Genomic DNA, 20,888 nt, shown 5'->3' with positions numbered 1-20,888 from the left:
GCAGTAAACACTGCTGTTTACCTGCTAAACAAACTACCTACTTAAGTTGTTGAAAGGAAGACACCATTTGAGTGATGGTATGGTTTTAAACCTTTTGTTTCACATTTAAAATTATTTGGTTGCACTTATTTTGTTCATGTTCCAGAAGAGAAAAGAAGTAAGCTAGACAGTAGATCGCAACTAGTGATATTTGTTGGATATTCCAGTGTTAATAAAAGATACAAAATCTATAATCCTTTCTCCAAGAAAGTGATCATAAGTAGATATGTGAAGTTTGATGAAAGAAAAATTTGGAATTGGACTGCAACAGAGGAAAAGATGTGTGAACAAGGGGTTCAAAAATCTGATTTGCGAGCTACTGGAAACCAAACTGAAAATGATACAGTTGATGAACAACCAGTACGAGGAACTAAGTCCAACACTGAAATCTATCAACAGTGTAATCTGGTGAAGCTAGAACCAGTCACCTTTGAAGAAACTTCTTAAGAAGTTGAATGGTGAACAATTGTGAAAGATGAAATCACCATGATCAACAAAAATAAAACTTGAGAGCTTGTGGATAGACCAATTCACAAGAAAGTGATTGGAGTTAAATGGGTGTTCAAAACTAAGATGAATTCTAATGGATCAGTCAACGGATATAAAGCGAGGTTGGTTGTGAAGGGGTTTAGCCAACAATATGGACTGGGTTTCACTAAAACCTTTGCCCCTGTTGCGAGATTAGACACCATAAGGCTGTTAATAACTCTTGCTACTCAAAAAGGTTGGATAATGCATCAGTTGGATGTGAAGTTAGTCTTCCTTAATGGTTTTCTGAAGGAAGAAATTTATGTTGAGAAACCGCAAAGATTCTCAATATTTGGATGCGAGGCCAAGGTGTACAAACTGCATAAAACATTGTATGGTTTGAAACAAGCACGAATAGCGTGGTATGAAAGAATTGACAGTCACCTGATAAAGATGAGTTTTGAAAGAAGCATCAGCGAACCCACTTTATATGAGAAGAAAACTAGTAATGAAACACTTCTCATTATTTCATTATATGTTGATGATTTACTTGTGATTGGCAACAACAACAAATCGGTGATTGTATTCAAGGATTAGATGCAAGACAAGTTTGAAATGTCAGACTTAGGTGAAATGACATATTTCCTCGGTCTGAAGGTGAACCAAGCTCACGATGCAATATTTATAAACCAGAAGGAATTCACAATAAAAATCATGCAAAGATATAACATAGAGAATTGTAAACTTAGGAGCATACCTATTGCTCAAGGTGAGAAGCTCACCAGCAATGAAGATGTTGAGAAGGTCGAAGAAACAAGCTACAGAAGCTTGGTGGGATGTCTGCTTTACTTGATAGCATCCAGACCTGACATAATGTTTGCTGTAAGTCTATTGTCAAGGTACATGCATTGCTGCAATGTGAACCACTACAAAGTAGCAAAAAGAGTTCTACGATACATAAGAGGAACTCTAGATCATGGAGTGAAGTTTATAAGAACTGAAAAGGTTAAGCTACTTGGGTATTCAAATAGTGATTGGGCTGGATCCACTGAGGACATGAAGAGTACCTCAAGTTATTTCTTTACTCTAGGATCAAATGTGTTCTATTGGAGCTCGAAGAAGCAAGAAACAATGGTGCAGTCAACTGTAAAAGCTGAATATGTCACAACTGCAGCAACTGTAAATCAAGCTTTTTGGTTGAAGAAACTACTGAATGATTTAAATTTGAAGCAAGAAGAAGAAATAGAGATTAAGTGTGATAATCAATCTATTGTTGCAATTGCAAAAAATCTAGTGTTCCATGGAAGAACAAAACACTTCAAAATCAAGTATCACTTTGTGAGAGAAATGGAGCAAGCCAAGAAAGTAACATTGGTTCACTATAGTTCACAAGATCAATTGGTTGACATCTTAACAAAACTTCTTGAGAAGATGAGGTTTGACACGCTGCACTATGGTATTGGAGTTCGAAGTATGGAGGTCAAAGAGTGTTGCGAAATGACCATCTATGCAAATTGCGAACTACGAGCTCACCAAAATTGTTAGCTCACCAGAACTATGAGCTCACTAGAACTACGAGCTCACCAAAACTGCAAGCTCACAAAAGTGCAAAGCTCACCAAAGACTGCGAGCTCACCAAACATGAGAGCTTTTCACTCTACAAGTTGCCAACTTGTCAACTTGCATTGAATTAATAATAACTTTTTGATTAGACATTGTGGGAAATAATTAGATAGAAATAAACCAATGAAAAAGAAATACGAATCTAGTCAGTAGATTAAGCCAAGTTGTAATTGTTTATTATTATTTTCAGCTTCTTTAAGCATAATTTTTCATGTAAATTTTGTATCAGTTTTTCTTCTCATGAATGAAATAGTTCACTAAAATTAACTTATCCACTTTTAATCCTTTTTTGCCTCTGTTTCAACCTTTCCTTCATAAAAAATCCAACAAAAGGGAGCGTAAGTCTTGAGGTCATAGAAAGGAACCAGGAGAGGCTTACACGTGGCTTTCAGTGTCAACAACGTTCCGTCTTCTCTCCTAAAGATTTCCTGCAGCACTTTATCCATACTTCTGCCAGAGAATCTCTTCCGGCAATGAAGAACTTTGACGAGCTTATTAACTTTGAAGAGCACAGAGTTATTCTAAGTGATAAACTTGACAGCTTCGCCAGCAGTGAAAATGGGACGACCGGTACTATCATTGGCAGATAGCATGGTAGCAAGAATAGCACCGATGACAATACCATCGATGATGTCGACAAAATCGCCAATATGAACATTAAGATCACCAGTTTTGATGTGGTTCTAGTGTTCAAGGGCAACATCAGCAACAATATTGGTGGTTCCACCACAGTCAATGCTGAGAATTCGAATCTTCTTACATAGTGCGATAACCATGTCTATTCCAGTTTGGTAAAGATCTCCAAAGTTACCTTACGCAGCTCCATTTTAGGTAGTTCCTTGGGTGTATTTGGTAGCTTGACGGGAGAAAGTGGAGACAGTTTCCTTTATTGGTTTTTCAATGTAGTAATGGGCCGTGTGAGTCCAGAGACAAGCTTAAAACTTGAGACGTTATTTTTCGATTGAGTTAAAAATTAGTTTCATCAAATAAATTTTTATAAGTTTAATGCTCACGACCACATCCATGAGAGGTTGACACAGTGGCGGAGCCATTAAGAGACCCAAGTGCCATGACCCTTCTAAAATAGATTTTTAATTTAGGCCTTTTATAATTTATAAAATTTTAAATTAGTAATGGTAAAATTGTACTTTGGCCCCTCAAATATGATAAAAATTTGATTTAACATTTTAAAAATTATAAAGATATAAACTATTAAAATGATGAAATTATATTTTTACTATCGTAAAAATATATTTCGGCCCAAAAAGAATTTTCTAGCTATATCACTGGGTTGACATGATTCATAATTACAACTGCAGATTCCCTTGTAGGAAGTATGCATCTTCCTTGAACACATTTGTAGAATTGTTCCTCCATTGGGTCATTCGTATTAGTTCCTCCATTGCAGCAACAATTCCAGTGCTTCAAAAAAAGATTATTTTTATTCCCCATATGAATCAACTGCACCTAAAAGCTTTGGTGGAAAATGAGAATTCCAGATAACTAATCTCACCTCAGTGGAGCTGTGTTTCCCTTGAAAAAAACGTGCTAGAACCTCGGTAGCATTCTAAATTTGATTTGATAGTTAATTGTTGGTAGAAAATTGTTATACTTCTCAATTATACATCTAATGAGTATGATATTGCTACCGATGTTGATGGAATTTGCATATGGTGAGGTCAAGGCTGCAAAGCTAACTACAGCCATGCAGAATTCGTGTCTTCCCTTCACTAAGCCATGACGCTAAATCCTTACCGATACGACCATTAAAGTATTAAAGCATTCCAATCCCTTGACTGAAACAATGTCAAATGAGGTCTGTCCAAACCACAGCTAAATTTGGAAAATAACAAAATCCAAAGAGAGATTATTACAGAGAACTTAGGCTAACACCTAGGAGAAATGTCCAATACCCCAATCTATCATTGCAACCTACAATTTCCTCAGTCAAAATAAATAAAAAAGGACGAGGATGACCATAGCCAAGTATTTGGTAACAAACTGAACACTAAAATTATGGTGTGAGGATGATGCACTATTAGCAGGATTCTTATCAGCAACCGGAGATGGACTGGGGCTGGGGCTGGTACCTTCACCGACGACGTAGATCTCAACCTTCTGCCCATATCTGCAATGATAGGGAAAGCCACAAAGGAAGTAACGATGTCCAGGGTGGTCCAAGGTGAATGAATCATTGCCAGAAAAATAGGTGGCTATTGCCTTAGTTCCATTGCATGCTCGGTAATTTGGTTCCGTCACTTCCTTCACATTGTGAAAGATGGCATTATATTCAAAACCTGCTAATCGAAACCACTTTAAAAGGATGTTTAGCACAAAAAAAAAAGAAAAGAGGGCATAGAAGTAGGTTGAAGAAGAGCTTACGAATAGTGTCACCAACGTGGAACTTGTTGGAAGAAGCCCACTTAGTGTAATTAAACATGGGATGCCATCCTGAAGCATCACCAACCCTGTAAACAGCCCCAAAACAGATAGCGGAAGGAGCAATTATGGTGAACATTAACATAACATGTTTAGGTGAAACCATAGCTAAAACAACAAGGTTTAGGTAAGAAGCCGTTGTATTTTGGGGGAAAACAAGCGAGAAGAATACATACGTTCAACATATTTACAATCACTACAGTCTTAAATACAGCGAATTCACTACTGCATTAATGTTAGAGTTGAAACCTTCGCATATTAATTCCAGAATTTCTATCAACATTAAAAATTCCAGAATTTTATTTGATTTTGGCGACACTATAATTTGAAATAAATAAATAAAAGAATTTTGTTTATAAAATAATATTTAGAATTTCAGCAAAGTAATGAATGCATATAGAAATAAATGAGGGGGGCAAAAGAGTTATCTCTTATGGATTTGATATTAATTGAGACGACCCTATTAATCACACTATTTACCACAATTAAGTTAATATGTTTAACCCCTTAATTTATTGAGACTTTGACTTCTTTAGTATATTTAGGTTTAATATATCATTTGATACTCGTGTTTTATATTTTTTTCTAATGCAGTTTTTGTGTTAATTTTTTTATTTAATTTGGTACTTATGTTTGACAAAAATTATATATTTTTATACCTAAAGGTAATAATGTTAAATTTTTAGTGTTTAATTTAAGTTTTAGAGTTGATTTAATGAAAGTTAATTGCTACTTATTAGGTTTAAATTCTTATGATTTTGTTAATAGAATAAATTTGGTGTTAATTGTGAATTTTTTTAATTTTGTGTTTAATTTATCAAATACATTTTGATGAATATAATTTAATTCGGGGTTTACTGTCAATTTTATGAAAGTTAATTTCTAATTTTATTAGCTAATTAAGAATTTTCATCAAATTAATTCTAAAACTGAATTAAATATTAAAAAGTTAACATTGTTATTTCCAGGTACCAAAATGTATAACTTTTGTCAAATACAGGTATCACATTGGGCAAGAAATAACACAGGTACCGCATTAGAAAAAAAAAAGTCAAACTGCGGTACCAAATTATGGGTTGAGCCATATATTTATCATAATTAATTAATGGATAGGGATCTACTTAAATTAGATGTGTCCATGAGTCAAGTCGGGTCAGATTCATGCCATGCTTAAGTAAGGTTTAATATATTTTATACTTTGCCCAAGTTCAGTCTGACTTGAAATATAAACCTAAAATTTTATTTAAATCTGTCTATATTTATAGATGACTAACCCAATATTATTTTAGACCCACCAATACTATATTTTTGGTTTAAAAAAAATTATATTTTTAAATTTAAAATTTAATAATTATATATATTTCATTTATCAAAATAAAATATATAACTTAACAATTTTTTATGGTTACATTATAGTTTTATATATTACTATATATTTAATTTTTATGTGTAATAAATTATATAACATATAAAAATAATATAAAATTATAGAAATGATTAGGTTGGGTTTAGGTATTGAATATTCATATTTGAGTTTGACCTATATTTTAAAGATTTTTTTTTTCTCAAACTCAATTTGAGTCCTAATATATATTTTTTTAAATCTTGTTAAATTTTAGACCAACCTTTTAGACTTTTAGACTTAGACAGATAACCCAACCCTTAAACAAGTATAACTTATTTAAAATTAATATTAAAAAATTATTAATAAACCTATGACTAAGATTAAAACATTATTTAAATTAAAATTTATCTAGATATCTTGTTTCCTTAAACAAATCTCATCTTTCTTCATCAACTTCGTTTTTCTTGTTCTATAAAACTGTTATAACAGTATTTAGCTTGAGTTTCCTTCCATTAAATATGAATGGTATGTAAGGGAATAAAAAATGAAGAAAAAAAATTCTCATAAATGGCACTGTCAAGGATTTGTTCTATAACTGGTATGGTGAATATCAAGATTTGGCAAATACTCTATCAATGATCAGAACTGTCAAAAAGCAGAGTTTTTTTTTTCCAAATAAATGGAAGTTGAATAACATGAATTTTCAAGAACTGCAGAAGTTTTTGATATCACGATTCAATTCAAACACTTATTTGATCAATTAACAAGAGCAGGTTAACATCACATAGTGTTTTTCTATTCAGACATGGCAGTCCTTTCATCAGCTTAAGCAGTTTAAGCTTATTTATAAATAGAAGACTGCTGGCATGCATGCACGTTGACACAAATTTTTGCTTAAACATGAAACTCAACCAGGCTGTAAGTGCCAATGCCAGTAACACCAAAGCCAAATGCAAGCACAACAAGAGACAACCAGAAGTTGAGCGATCTGAGAGCGGGAGCACTGCCCTGAGTTGGGCCAGGGATTGGTTCCAAGCTTTCTGGACTGGGCGCCAAGGCTTCATCAGACACGGAGGCTGACTGTGGTAATTGATAAACAGCGGAAGCCGAAGATGGAAGGTGTTGCATGGCCAGTGTGACCTCGATGTTAACCTTTTGGCCGGCCAGACAGTGGCCTGGGATACTACAAATGAAGTACAAGTGGCCGGGTCTTGTGAGGTTGATGGTGTCGGCACCTGATGAGTAGACTGCAATTGGAGATGTTGCGTTGCATGACTTGAAGTTCTGGTGAGTCACACGGACCACGTTATTGAACTTATTGTTGTACCTGAAAACTGCAATTGGGGTATTGATAAACGAACTTAATTTACCATCATGTATTTCCTAATCATAGTGAGGAAAGACAGCAGGTTTAAAGGAAGAAGAGTTTTAGGTGAGATATCTGTTAGGTAAAATTTATGGAAGATCCCTATACTTTTTCATTTTGCCAGTTTTAGTCCCTTTATTATAATTTGATTCTTTCTAGTTTCTCTACGTTTTGAATATTAAGGTCCTTTTCTTCATAAATAATTTGATGTTCCTGACTTTTTTTTAAATATGTGGCGATGTGGCATGTATATTTTAGCTTTTCTTTTTTTACATTTGGATAAATATTATATATTATAAAAATTCCAAAAAAAATTCAAATATACAAAAAATGGGAAACTATATATGTCATTTCATCACAAGTCATATCAAATTATTTATTGGAAATTATGGAAGAAAATAACCTAAGGATTGAAAATACACATTTGACTAAATTATAATAGAGGAACTAAACTTGGCATAAACTCAAAGTACAGGGACTTCATATAGAATTTGACCAGTCTATTACATACCAATAACATCGCCAACATGGAAGTTCCTGGTTGAAGCCCAGATTCTGTAATCAAGTGGGGAGCCTGCAGCGACGGTGGTCCATCCAGCGAAGCCTCCGACCCAGTGTATAGCCGCCATGGAGACACCCCAGAGAGCCATTGTAAAGACGAAAATCACTGTACTCTTAGCAACTGCCATGGCGAGAGGGTTTGAGCAATCAAAGAAAGTTGGTGTTGGAGTGAAATGGGTGTGAATAACACAACCTTATTATATAAGCCTAAGGCCTATGTGCATTCTCAAGGGAAATCATGCATCTATTACCCATTTCTACAACAAACAATTTTCATTTACAAAATTATTAGTTTGTAAATTATATGTATTACATATCTGATTTTGTGTTTAATTTTAATTTTATATTCTTTGAATAATATATTTGTATTTCATGTAATTAATGTAAAAAATATTCATAAAATGGTTTAACATAATTATAATATATTCACTACTTTTGATGATTAAAATATTATAATAATAATTTAAAACCTAAAATAATGAAATTAAGAAAATTTTAGTGATTTTTTTAACAACCTCATTATAAGTTTTGATTATATCTGCTCTTTTTGACACAATACCTAAAACTGGTATCACCCCTCCCCAACCCATAAATATGAAGATAATATGTTTTAACGCACTCAAACTCACGTCCTCTTACATTAAAAACAATATCCATAAATAAGAGGACAATGCAACTTTTTAGTGACTTTTAATTACTAATTAAAAATACCTAAAATTTGAATATACATTAATAGTTTGTGCTTTTCAATTTTTATTTGTTTCCTTTTAATAGTTGATAAATTAACCATACTAATTTATAAATAAATATAATTAATACAAATATAATATATCACTTTGGATTACATATATTATTTATAAATTATATATATGAATTATAAAGTTATTCATAGGCGAAGTTAAGAGGCTGGCAGGGGCCTTAGCTCCCCTAAAAATAATAAAATTGTAAATTAATCTATAATAAAATTACACTTTGACTCTTAAATATAAAAATAATTCTATTTAGTTCCTTTAAAAATAATTAATACATGATAAAATTATATTTGCATCTTTTAAAAATTTTAAAATCCCTTAAAATATTTAGGGCCTTGTCCCTGAAGTTATTATATAAATGATTAAAATTTGATATTTAAAACTAAAAAAATATTTTTTTTCCTTTTTACATTTCTGGTAAATGAAAATTTAATATTTTAAATTTATAAGTTTGATAAATCTTTTATTTATTATATAAGTCTTCTAATAAACTCAAAACTCATACTTACAAGTATGACAAATCCTTTTATCAAATAAATTTATTGGTCTAATTATGAATCTCGTCACTATATTTTATAAAAACTAAAAAATTAATCCTTCTACTTTAATTTGTCAGAACTTAATCCGTGTATTCTACAAAAAAATGAGAAGTTATTCCAATAAAAAAATGCCATTAAATCTTTGGCCTATAGTAGTTCAACAATTTATATGTGATAGTAAGTTAATTTTGTGCTTTTAATGTATCTGTTTTTGGCTAATTTTTGAGTAGAATACTACCAAACTTATGTTTTCTTGCTTAAATCTTTTAGGGATGAAATTAGAGTGCCAAAATTCAAAATTAAGCAAAATGGACTAAATTGGAATAAGAAGCAAGAAAAGGGGCCGAATTAAAAACATTGCAAAATTAGTGGCTGATTAAATCAGATTTTTCAAGTTGTCGAATTCTATAAATAGAAAAAAAAATCTGATTTTTAGTTGATATATTCTTAGGATGAATCATGCTAAATTTAGCATCTAAAAAGTATATAAATACCTTGTATTGGGTGCATGAAAAAATGAACTTGAATAGAATAAAAATACAGTTGCTTTCTTTTATTTCATCCAACGTCTGTAGCTTTTGAGCTTACTGCCAATTTCTTTCTTTTACTTTCTTTTTGGTTCAATTGCTTTGTAAGCCCTTTCTCCTTTTCTCCTTTTCTCCTTTTCACCTATCACCATTACACTCAAACCCACTTTTAAACCCTAATTGAGTATGATTAATTTCATGCTCAACTAATTCCCATTTAACCTTAGGCCGATTATCATTCTGATAAAAAATCGTAAAATATGAACTTGCACTAAAACCTTACAACACAGTATTTATTATCTCTCCGGTATAAGGGATAATCACAATCGTCCCTTTAAGAAAGCGTGCGCTGGGTTGGAGTTGTTTGGCGTAGAATTGGGAAAATAAGATGGTCATCTGCTGAGTTCGAATTCCCGCGAACAAATTGGCATGTTCAATTAGAAAAAGCTAGTTGGATTCCATCAAGGGAGATAATGATCGAATTTAAACGACCCAGACGGTTGAGGCCGTTAATTCAAGTTGGCTTTTCTAGATCGCAAGACTACCGAGATTTTAAATTACGAACGTGTGTTTCGTGGTTAGATAATCGGTAAGGGTTGGTTTGCAGGTCATACCGAAACCAACTACATAAGGAAAAGTTGGCGGTTGGGGCATCTTTGATCGTTATAACCAGTTTATCGTTTGAAAAGGAAAATCCACTTTCAATGATCGATTCAATTTCGGAGTGTACCAAGACTGAGGCTAAGCATTAATATATTTGATTCACCAATTTAATTTAATTTCCTTAACTTTATTTTGCAATCATAATTCTGTACTATTTTATTTTATTTTATTTATCAACTAAAATCCCCTTTTTATTTTTTTCAACTCTGCAATGCACATGTCGTGGGCATGAAAGCTACCTAGACTTACGAATCTGGTTACGTAAACAGGAAAATTAGGAGTCCTAGTCCCTGTGGGATCGACCCTACTACTTTATACTACTATTTAGTTAAGTTAGAGCTTAGGAAATTATATTTGGTGGTTTCAACGCCTACCAAATTTTGACTTTCGTTGTTGGGGAGTAGAAATAATTCTAATTTTCATTTATTTTACTTATAACCAAGTTAGAACCCCACCTTAGAGTTGGAATCGAGAATCAAGAAATTAGCTCGAACACTACAAAGAAAAGTTGTTCGACACGGAAAACAACCACAAGTGTGAGAGGTCGAGTATAAAACACTGTCTTACATGAAAAAAAATAGACGATACACTCAGTGAACCAGAAGAAATGGTGAATCAAACCATTCAACAGCTCGTTGCGGCATTGGATGAGTAACAACCACTGTGCATAACTTATCCAACAAGAGGAACACCGTTTGAATTAAAGTTGGGTTGAATTCATTTATTGCCCATTTTTCGCGGTTTGCAAAATGAAAACCTCCACACTTTGAGTTTCACATGGTTTGTTTAAGCATGAAACCACAGGGAGTAACCGAGGATCAAATTAAACTTTAAGCTTTTCCTTTTTCGTTACCTGACTTTTCCAAAGAATGGCTAGTTTGTTTACCTCTAGGGTCTGTTAATACATGGTTTGATATGTCTCTTTTGTTTCTTAACAAGTTCTTTCCAGCAGCTCGGGCAGCCAAATTAAGGAGAGATATTGTTGGAATTTGACAAAAGGAGATCAAATCGCTCTATGACTACTGGGAGCGATAGAAGAAATTGTATGCTAGTTGCCTACAACATGACTTAACTGAACAATCACTTCTTCAATATTTATATGAGGGGTTACTCTTTATGGAAATGAAGATGATTGATACTGCTTGTTGAGGGACACTTGTTAACATGACTTCTCAAAGAGCAAGGAAATTAATTTCGACCATGGTTACGAATTCTCAACAATTTTGACCAACTACAAAATCCATGAGATAGGTTCATGGGTTAAGTACTCCATCCTTTGAAGATAAAATCAATAAGCTCGCTAATGTAGTTCAAAATTTGCTTACAGGAAAAATGAACCCAGCTCGGTTATGTGGGATTTGTGCCATGCCTAATCATTCGACAAATTCGTGTCCAATCTTACACGAGGACACAACAACACAATTAGATACCGTTGGGAACTTCCCAGGGCCACCTCAAAGGCTTTATGATCCACGTGTAAACACTTACAATGCAGGGTGGAGGGATCACCCAAATCTAAGCTATGGATTGAACCCTCGATACAATCAGTCGTATAAGTCAAGGCCACCTCTGCCTCAACAGTTTTAACCCCTGAAGTCATCCATTGAGACCATAGTGGAGAGGTTAGCCGTTATCACTGAAAAGTTCCAACAAAAGATTGAAGGGCACCTACAAGAAATAAATCAACAAATAAGTAAGCTTGTGCTTATGGTTAGTCTTTTGGAAACCCAAAGGAAATTGCCATATCAAATTAAGTCGAACCCATGACAAAATGCAAGTGTTATGACCGTAAAAGATGGAACGGTTTTGGAACCAGTACCTGGTATGAGCAGTGATCACGATATTAAACGGGAAGAACAGAAACTTGAACCAGTAGCTCCCATAGGGTTGGCGCTACTGAAATCGTTTGTGGTACCACCCCCATTCTCTAAAAGGCTCGCCCAATGTAAAAGGGATCGGGAAGAGAAAGAGATCTTAGAGACGTTTCGAAAGGTAGAAATTAATATCCCCTTACTCGATACGATCAAACAAATTCTATATTATGCGAAATTCTTAAAAGAATTGTGCATTGGCAAAAAAAAGCTCTTAGGCAACGAAAGTATAAATGTAAGAGAAAATGTATCTGCAGTTTTATAGAAGAAAATCCTGCCTAAGTGTAAGGACCAATGTATGTTTTTTATATCCTGCAAAATAGGAAAATTAGGAATTTGGTTAGATAAATAGAAAAATTAGGAGTCCAAGTCTCTATGGGATCGACCCTACTACTCTATATATTATTTAATTTAGAGCTTAGGAAATTATATTTAGTGGTTTCAATGCCCATCAAATTTTCATGTCGTTTCTGGTGAGTGGAAATAATTTTAATTTTAATTTATTTTACTTATGACCAGGTCAGAATCGGAGACCTTAGAGTTTGAATAAGAAATTGAGAAATGAGCTTAAACACTACGAAGAGAAGCTATTCGACGCAGGAAACAACAACAAGTGAGAGAGGTCGAGTACGAAACACTGTCTTACATGAAAGCAATAGACAATACGCTCAGTGAACCAGAAGAAATAGAGAATCAAACCATTCGACAGCTCGTTGCAGCACCGAATAAGCAACAACCGCTGTGCATAACTTATTCGAAAAGAGGAACACCACTTTCTTGGGCAAAGAATTGGAAAGGAGTCCCACGTCATCTCTTACACCTCTAAAACATCAGATGCCACTAAAAGTAATTATTCAACCACTGAAAAAGAAATATTAGGTCTTGTTTTTGTTTTGGAAAAACTTAGATCATATTTAGTAGGCACTAAAATCACTATTATTTCTAACCATGTAACTTTGAAATACTTGATCGGAAAAAATAAAGCGAAGTCGAGATTTAATAGATGGATTCTGCTTTTACAAGAATTTGACCTCAAGATAAAAGATAAAAAAAAGGTGCGAGAAGTTAGTAGCAAACCACTTAACTCGAATACCAATCTCAAAAGACAATATGCCTCTAAATGATGATTTTTCGGACGAAAATCTATTTTTAGTAGCGAAAAGCTAGTAGCGAGAAGATATCTCGTGAACAATTTTTAGTTGGACAGAAGGTGTTACTTTACAATCCCACATTGAGGATCTTTGCAGGTAAACTTTGAACCAAATGACTTGGTCTTTTTGTTTCTCAATTATTTTCTCACAGTGCAGTTGAAATTACGAGCGAGGAGTCCGAAAAATGTTTCAAGGTCAATGGGCAAAGGTTAAAGCCTTTTTACTAAAATTTCCAAGTGCACGTGGTGGAAGAATTAATTCTAGAAGAGCCATATAAATAAAGTTTCAGGTCGTTGAGCTAACGATGTTAAACAAAAACGCTTTTTGGAAGGTAACCCATATTTATTTTAATTTATTTTAACTTTGAATTCAATTTACTTTATGTTAAAAATGAAAATAAAAAGGTTGTTATTTAATCTGTTTTGACATGTTGGTATGCAGGAACATCAGTAGAGGTTGACATTTCTTTCATCCACAAATTAGATTTCTATTAAGGCGTGGAGACGACATGCTCAGTGTTGTTATTCCCTAACCCATAAACTACCCAAATAAAAAAAACCCCAAAATAAAGGAACCCAAATTCCTAAAACCAGCCCAAAGAAGAAGAAGAAAAAAGAGAAACCCAAATAGGTCGAATATGGCCCAAAAAGAGAAAAGAAAATGGCCCAAAAATCGACGCAAACCCAAACCAACCTAAAGAAAGGGGAAAAAAATAAAAACGAGAGAAAAAAAGAACAAGAAATAGATTTATGAACCCTTCTTCTTCTTCTTCTTCTTCTTCTTCTACATCTTCTTCTTCTACTCTCAACAAAACCTTAAACTCCATTATCCTTTACGCTGCCGCTGCCATACACCGCCATCACCACGATCGACATCGTCGATCGCTTCACTGTTACCTAGAGCCATGATCGACAAAGCCTAAGGTACACTATCTTTTCCCCTAACGCTGTTGTCGTTTGACAACCTTTCCTCACGCCCAAAAATCCCCACGCGCCATCACACTTACCTGTAACCAAAATGCCACCATCATTTATAAAAACCCATAACGCTGCCAACCTTTGAAACACCAAACCACTATACATTTCTCCATAAATGACGTCGGACTTAAAACCACCACCTTTCGAACACTGTCACGCCAAACATTGACACTGTCCGAACCACCATGAACCACCACCATGAACTATCGCTGTGAGCAGCCACAACAGATACCGTCATTCACTACCAAAAACCTGAAATATCGGTCATGGTTCACACTACAAACCAAACGACCGACGATTTTTTGGTTTCACTTAATCAAGGTTGAAATCGATCTTTAACACCACCAGTCATTGACATTGATGATGAAGATTCATAACCACATTCTCCACCATTGATACCAGTTGTTGGACCAAGTCGACACCGTCGTCAAAGGAGTTTGACACTACACGAGATAAAAGTTCGTTCAGACACTTCTTTCAGAGTAAGATATAGCATTACAAATTCCCAACCTGTTTTTCCATTACTTACATATCCTATAGGTCATTTAGACAAAACTAGCACCTCCGGCTACGATGACCTAAAATCATCGAATCGAAATGTGCAACCGCCTTTGTGCCAAACAAGGTCAGTCACCGCACGTGCTTGACGAACACCATCACACTAGCCAAGTGATGAGCCAGAAATAACTCTAAACAATAGTACCAAGGCTGTTGATATGCTGAGTGCACAAACTAGTCCAACCGAAGAAGATTTCCAACCACTTAAGAATAATAGGCAAGGCCAGTGAGGGCGTACCTACACAATGCCATCAAAGGAGAGATTTTGAGGATTTCTAAATTTTACATCCCTAGAACACCGCATGAGATACGATGAAATTCGACATCGCCTTATCCTAGTCTGTAAGAGTATTACACTTTTCACCCTCGACAAACTTAATTTATGTGATAATATTTTTAATTATTTTGATGCTATTGCTTGGACTTCTTTTGCGAATATTAACTGTGTTGCATATTACGAACTCGTATATGAATTTTATACCATTTGGACAATAGAAACTCAAGACATCGTCTGTTTCTGATAACTTGGTAAAACATTTAGAATGTCAGTTCTAGACTTTAACATAGTTATGGGTTTTGCTGACCCTGATGAAGTTCAATCTGATTCATAAATGTAACACCCCTAACCCTTATCCTTCACTGGAAAAGGGTTACGGAGTATTACCAAATTTTACGAATTAAATACGAATATTTCCCAACTTTTGTTACACATATTAAGAATCAATCATATAACACTTATATTATCCATTAGATGGACCTTCGAGGCCCAATATTCACCTTAGAAGTAAATCGGGACTAAACTGGTACTCAGGGAATTTTTCCCAAAATTTCAAAATTTTCCTTAAAAATAGAGGTCACATGCCTGAGATTCTACCCGTGTGAACGAAACTAGGCCATTTTAAAGCCACTTTTCTCACCCATTTTGACATTAACCTGTACTCAACATTCACATACACAAATATATCCAAACCAATCAATCAATACAAGCTAAAACGTATTCTCAACATGGCATAACATTACAAATATTTCATTTACTTATACCTACCTATTTAACTCATTTCATTGATTTATCAAATTCTACTACTAATTACATACATAAAAACATTTTATATTTAGAACCACAATTCAAACTATTTCATTTCCAAACCAACCCCATACATGCCATATAAAGCAAAATTTACATTGCAAAAACTACCGGAATAAACTAGATAGTGTAGCTTGATGTGTTGATCTGATCTTTCGGCTACACGTTAATCTACAAGAACATTAAACAACACAAGTAAGCTTAATGAAGCTTAGTAAGTTCAATAGGTTAAACATTGATCTTACCGAACTTAATATAATATAAGAAATTAAATTGTAAATAAATCATACATTTTTCCCTGTCAAATACAATATAATTAATAAACACACTTCCTTCAGATCAATATCAATAATAATCTATAAAACTTTCAATTCAATCACATAAGTCTCTTACATTTGTAGTGCCATAACCTAGTTATGGTCTTATCATCAGAATGTCATAGACCAACTATGGTCTTACACATGTATCTATACTGCCATGGTTCAACCATGGTCTTACGTTCAAGGTGTCATAACCCAGTTATGGTCTGTTCATTAAAATGTCATAGCCTAGCTATGGTCTTAAATTTAAACATTGCCATGGTCCAACCATGGTCTTATCTGTCAATTCATTCTTTGCCACGGAATGATCATACTCAATCCTGCATTTTACTCGTTTTAAACATTCAATTCAATTTTTATACTTTTACAATAATCTTAATTTCAACAACAAAATATGAATAAATATATTATACAATTCCTAAATTAAAAAAAGATCATGAAAGTTTAACCATATGAACTTACCTGGGTTGGATTGTAAAATTGGTAATAGTTTAGAGACTATTCGGCTAATTTTCCTTTTTCTCGTTGATCTACGAGCTTTTGATCTAGAATATAAAATTTTTTATTAATTAGCATATACTTCAATTTTATTCCACTTCATAATTTCTACCCCTCAAATTTGAAAATTACACAATTACCCCAACTTTTACAATTTTTGTAATTTAGTCCCTCACCAATTAACTCATCAAATGAGATGATTTTCTCAATTAGCACTTTATCTAAATATTATAAGCTATTACAAAACCCTTAATAAACAAAATTTAATACCAAACCCTAAGATTTAATCTTTTTCACAATTTGGTCCTAAAATCAATTTCTATGGAAATTACTTGATAAAATCTTCATATAAAAATTAAAACTTAAAATCTATGTTAATTCATCATAAATGTCCAGCACTCATCAATGGTAACTTTCAAAATTACCCATAGAATTAAAAACTAATGAATCAGATAGTTGGACCTAATTGTAAAAGTCTTAAAATCACAAAAATTACAAGAAAAGACCAAGAGTTGAACTCGCATGATGCAAAAATATGAAAAACCAGCGTAGAGGACCTTCAATGGCATTTTTGGACTGAAAATTACAAGAAGAATAGCCTAGAAAAGTTTAGAATTCAATTTATTTAAGTTAATTTCACAAAAATTACAATTTTGCCCTTTAGTCACATGATTTTTGTTTTATTTACTGCTTATGCTGCCTCATGCCTTTATTTTAGGCATAATTTCTCATTAAGTCCTCCTTTGTTTACCATTTATGCTATTTAATCACTTTAGCAAGTTTTGCACCTTTTTCAATTTAGTTCTTTTTAATTAATTAACTATCGAAACGATAAAATTTTCTAACAAAACTTTAATACTACCTTTAGATGAATTTATTTTTCAATATATCACACATTTAGCAAGAAAAATTTTTCATCTCGGCCCATATATCACACATTTAGCTATAAACATTTTTCCATCGAGAATTGATTTTTCATCTCTTACATATGCATTTACTATGGACCTTTAGATGAATATTGTCTGGTTTCTATGGGTTTGCGTGCCATCACCCCTATTGCATTGCATTTTGTTCCCTTAGGTACACGAACTGCTTGAAACAATAGAGTTTTTCATCGACAACACAATCTAGCTCTTAGGGAACAAGAGGAGCAGCGTCTTTCTACTATCGAAGAACCACTAAATCGCATTGAGTCTCACCTAGACACAATGGGAGCTCAAATCTCAAACATTTTCACCATATTGCAAAGTGGACATTTCCAACACCCTCCACCAACTTAAATATACACGGGGAGTACATTTTACCTTCCTCTTTTGTTATACCTTTCAATTTGCACATTGAAGGTAATGTGGGCTAGGAAGGGTTGACATGTCATGCTATTTCTTCTTTGTATGAGTTAATTTGTATATTAAGATTACTTCTTAATTCATTTTGAAAATGAACCTCCAGTTCCTATGCTTAGTTTATTTAAATAATTGGGTAATTCATGAATAACTTGCTTACTATGATCAACAAGTATCTTGTAGAGTTGAAAATATTATGACTAAGTCAACATTTCATAAAAATTGTTGGCTTTTTAAACTTTCCTAATAAAAGTACTCAGTTTCATTGAAGTATAAAAAAACCATTAATGGCTTAGTTATAAGTAAATATTTTAGAAATGTAACCAAATTGAGTAACCGGAATGAGATGCTTGTGTTGTCATCTCATTTTGTGTAAAAAGATTCAAGTGACGAACCGAAACGTGTAACACTCCGCTAACTAAGCTTCCTTGAGTAAGGAAAAATAAACTGATTGAGGACGTGACAAATTGAGTAACCAGAGTGAGGTGTTTGGATTGTCATCTCATTTTGCGTAAAAAGATTCGACTACGTCTAAAACTTGTGGAAAAATTTGACTGAGTACGATTGTCTCTCAAGTTTGATAAAGTCTAAATTTAGTGAATTAGTTGAATTTTGCATAATGTTATAGATTTTATAAAATGCTTATTGGTTAAACCTAGCAATAACTTTTTTTTATTCACCTAATTGTTTGCATTACGCTTGACTGAGAAAGAAGATTTGATTTCAAAAAAATTGTTGAATGATTTCCAGTATAGAAAAATACATCATGCTTGAGGATAAGCATCGGCTAAGTAGGGGGAATTTGATAGCAAGTTAATTTTGTGCTTTTAATGTATCTATTTTTGGCTAATTTTTGAATAGAATGCTACTAAACTTATTATTTCTTACTTAAATCTTATCAGGGATGAAATTGGAGTGCCAAAATTCAAAATCAAGAAAAATGGGCTAAATTGGAACGAGATGCAAGAAAACGAGTCGAATTAAAAATATTGCAGAATTAGTGGCTGATTAAATTAGATTTTTCAAGTTTTCAAATTCTATAAATAGAAAAAAAATCTAATTTTTAATTGATCTATTCTTAGGATAAATCATGCTAAATTTAGCATGTGAAAAATATATAAATACTGTGTATTGGGTGCATGAAAAAACTGACTTGAATAGAATAAAACCTTGTATTGGGTGCATGAAAAAACTGACTTGAATAGAATAAAAATACATCTGATTTCTTTTATTTCATCCAACGTTTGTAGCTTTTGAGCTTACTGCCAATTTCTTTCTTTTACATTCTTTTGGTTCAATTGCTTTGTAAGCCCTTTCTCCTTTTCACCTATTACCATTATCCATTTTTAAAGTCCAATTGAGTATGATTAATTTTATGCTCAACAAATTCTCCTTTAGCCTTAGGCCGATTATCATTCCGATCGAAAATCGTGAGATATGAACCTGCACTAAAACCTTACAACACGATATTTATTATCTTTTCGGTATATGGGGTAGTCAAAATCCTCCCTTAAAGTTAATTCAATTTCAATTCAAAAAGCACGTGTTGGGTTCGAGTTGTTTAGCATACAGTTGGGAAACGAGACGGTCGTCTATTGAGTTCGAATTCTCGTGAAAAAATTGGCGTGTTCAATTGGAGAAAGCTAGTTGGGTTCCATCAAGGGAGATAGTGATCGATTTTAAACAACTCACGCGGTTAAGGTCGTTAATTCAAGTTGGGCTTTTTTTAGATCGCAAGGCTACCGAGATCTTAAATTGCAGACGCTTGTTACGTGGTTAGATAATCGATAAGGGTTGGTTTGTAGGTCGTATTGGAACCAACTACTTAAGGAAAAGTTGGCGGTTGGGGCGTCCTTGATCTTTATAACCAGCTTATCTTTTGGAAAGGAAAATCTACTTTCAAGGATTGTTTCGATTTCAGAGTGTACCGAGACTGAGACTAAGCATTAATATATTTGATTCACCAATTTAATTTAATTTCCTTAATTTTATTTTGCAATCATAATTCTGTTTTTATTTTATTTTTTGTGTTTTTTTTTATTTTCTTTATCAACTAAAGTCCCCCTTTTATTATTTGCAGCTCTGCAACGTATAGGTTGTTGGCAAAAAAGCTACCTAGACTTAAGAATTTAGTTATGTAAACAGGAAAATTAGGAGTTCTAGTCCCTATGGGATCGACCCTAGTACTCTATATTATTATTTAATTAAGTTAGAGCGTAAAAAATTATATTTTGTGGTTTCGACGTAGAGGTGTTCATGGGTTGGTCCAGACCCAACCAAAATTTTATATTTGTTTGCTAAAATGGATCTAAAATTTTATCCAATCCCGATCCGAATAAAAATACTAAAACCTGGGCCCGACCTAGAGGTGTCCATGAGCCGGGTTCGGGCCGGGCCTAGAAAAAAATTTCGGCCCACCTCCTTGGCCTGGGCTCGGCCCGGCCAGAAATATGGGCCTGGAATTTTGTCTAGGCCTGGCCCTGGAGTAAAATCCTAAACCCGAGCCCAGCCCATTTTTTAATGAACACCAAAAAATAATTTTAAAAATAAAAAAATAAAAAAATAAAAAAAAAGTATTTTAAAAATATTTTAAAATTAAAAATTAAAAAATAAAAATAAAAAATATATTTTTATTAAATTCGGGCTAGGCCGGGCCTGGGCCAAAAAAGTGGTGCCCGAGGCCCGACCCGTTTTCTAAACGGGCCTCATTTTTTTGCCCAAACCCATATTTCGGGCCTATATTTTTATCCGAACCCTCCCATAT

At 33.5% G+C, this 20,888-nt stretch overlaps 2 protein-coding genes across 2 annotated transcripts; both read right to left on the bottom strand.

The window, feature by feature from the left end:
- Positions 1-3,902: 3,902 nt before the first annotated feature.
- On the bottom strand, positions 3,903-4,737 carry LOC107908151 (mavicyanin). Its single transcript, XM_016835410.2, has 2 exons — positions 4,513-4,737; positions 3,903-4,427 (listed from the first exon to the last, which is right to left on the bottom strand). Exons 1-2 carry the CDS (start codon positions 4,673-4,675, stop codon positions 4,078-4,080), a joined length of 513 nt encoding a protein of 170 aa, XP_016690899.2. The 5' UTR covers positions 4,676-4,737; the 3' UTR covers positions 3,903-4,077.
- Positions 4,738-6,648: 1,911 nt separating this feature from the next.
- LOC107918701 (mavicyanin) lies at positions 6,649-8,025 on the bottom strand. The gene is made up of 2 exons (XM_016848288.2): positions 7,792-8,025; positions 6,649-7,248 (listed from the first exon to the last, which is right to left on the bottom strand). Exons 1-2 carry the CDS (start codon positions 7,967-7,969, stop codon positions 6,809-6,811), a joined length of 618 nt encoding a protein of 205 aa, XP_016703777.1. The 5' UTR covers positions 7,970-8,025; the 3' UTR covers positions 6,649-6,808.
- Positions 8,026-20,888: the final 12,863 nt, after the last annotated feature.

Source organism: Gossypium hirsutum, chromosome D08 (genome assembly GCF_007990345.1).
Source record: "Gossypium hirsutum isolate 1008001.06 chromosome D08, Gossypium_hirsutum_v2.1, whole genome shotgun sequence".
Classification (NCBI taxonomy): Eukaryota; Viridiplantae; Streptophyta; class Magnoliopsida; order Malvales; family Malvaceae; genus Gossypium; species Gossypium hirsutum.
Note: the sequence above shows the minus strand (reverse complement) of the source record. Positions and strands in the feature narration are given on the sequence as shown.

Bases quoted from the DNA above. Each gene is read 5' to 3' on its own strand.
- LOC107918701 (XM_016848288.2), bottom strand. From the start codon at position 7,969: ATGGCAGTTGCTAAGAGTACAGTGATTTTCGTCTTTACAATGGCTCTC. The intron at 7,249-7,791 runs GTATGTAATAGA...CCCCAATTGCAG, and splicing joins CCATGTTGGCGATGTTATTG to TTTTCAGGTACAACAATAAG.
- LOC107908151 (XM_016835410.2), bottom strand. From the start codon at position 4,675: ATGGTTTCACCTAAACATGTTATGTTAATGTTCACCATAATTGCTCCT. The intron at 4,428-4,512 runs GTAAGCTCTTCT...TTCGATTAGCAG, and splicing joins CCACGTTGGTGACACTATTC to GTTTTGAATATAATGCCATC.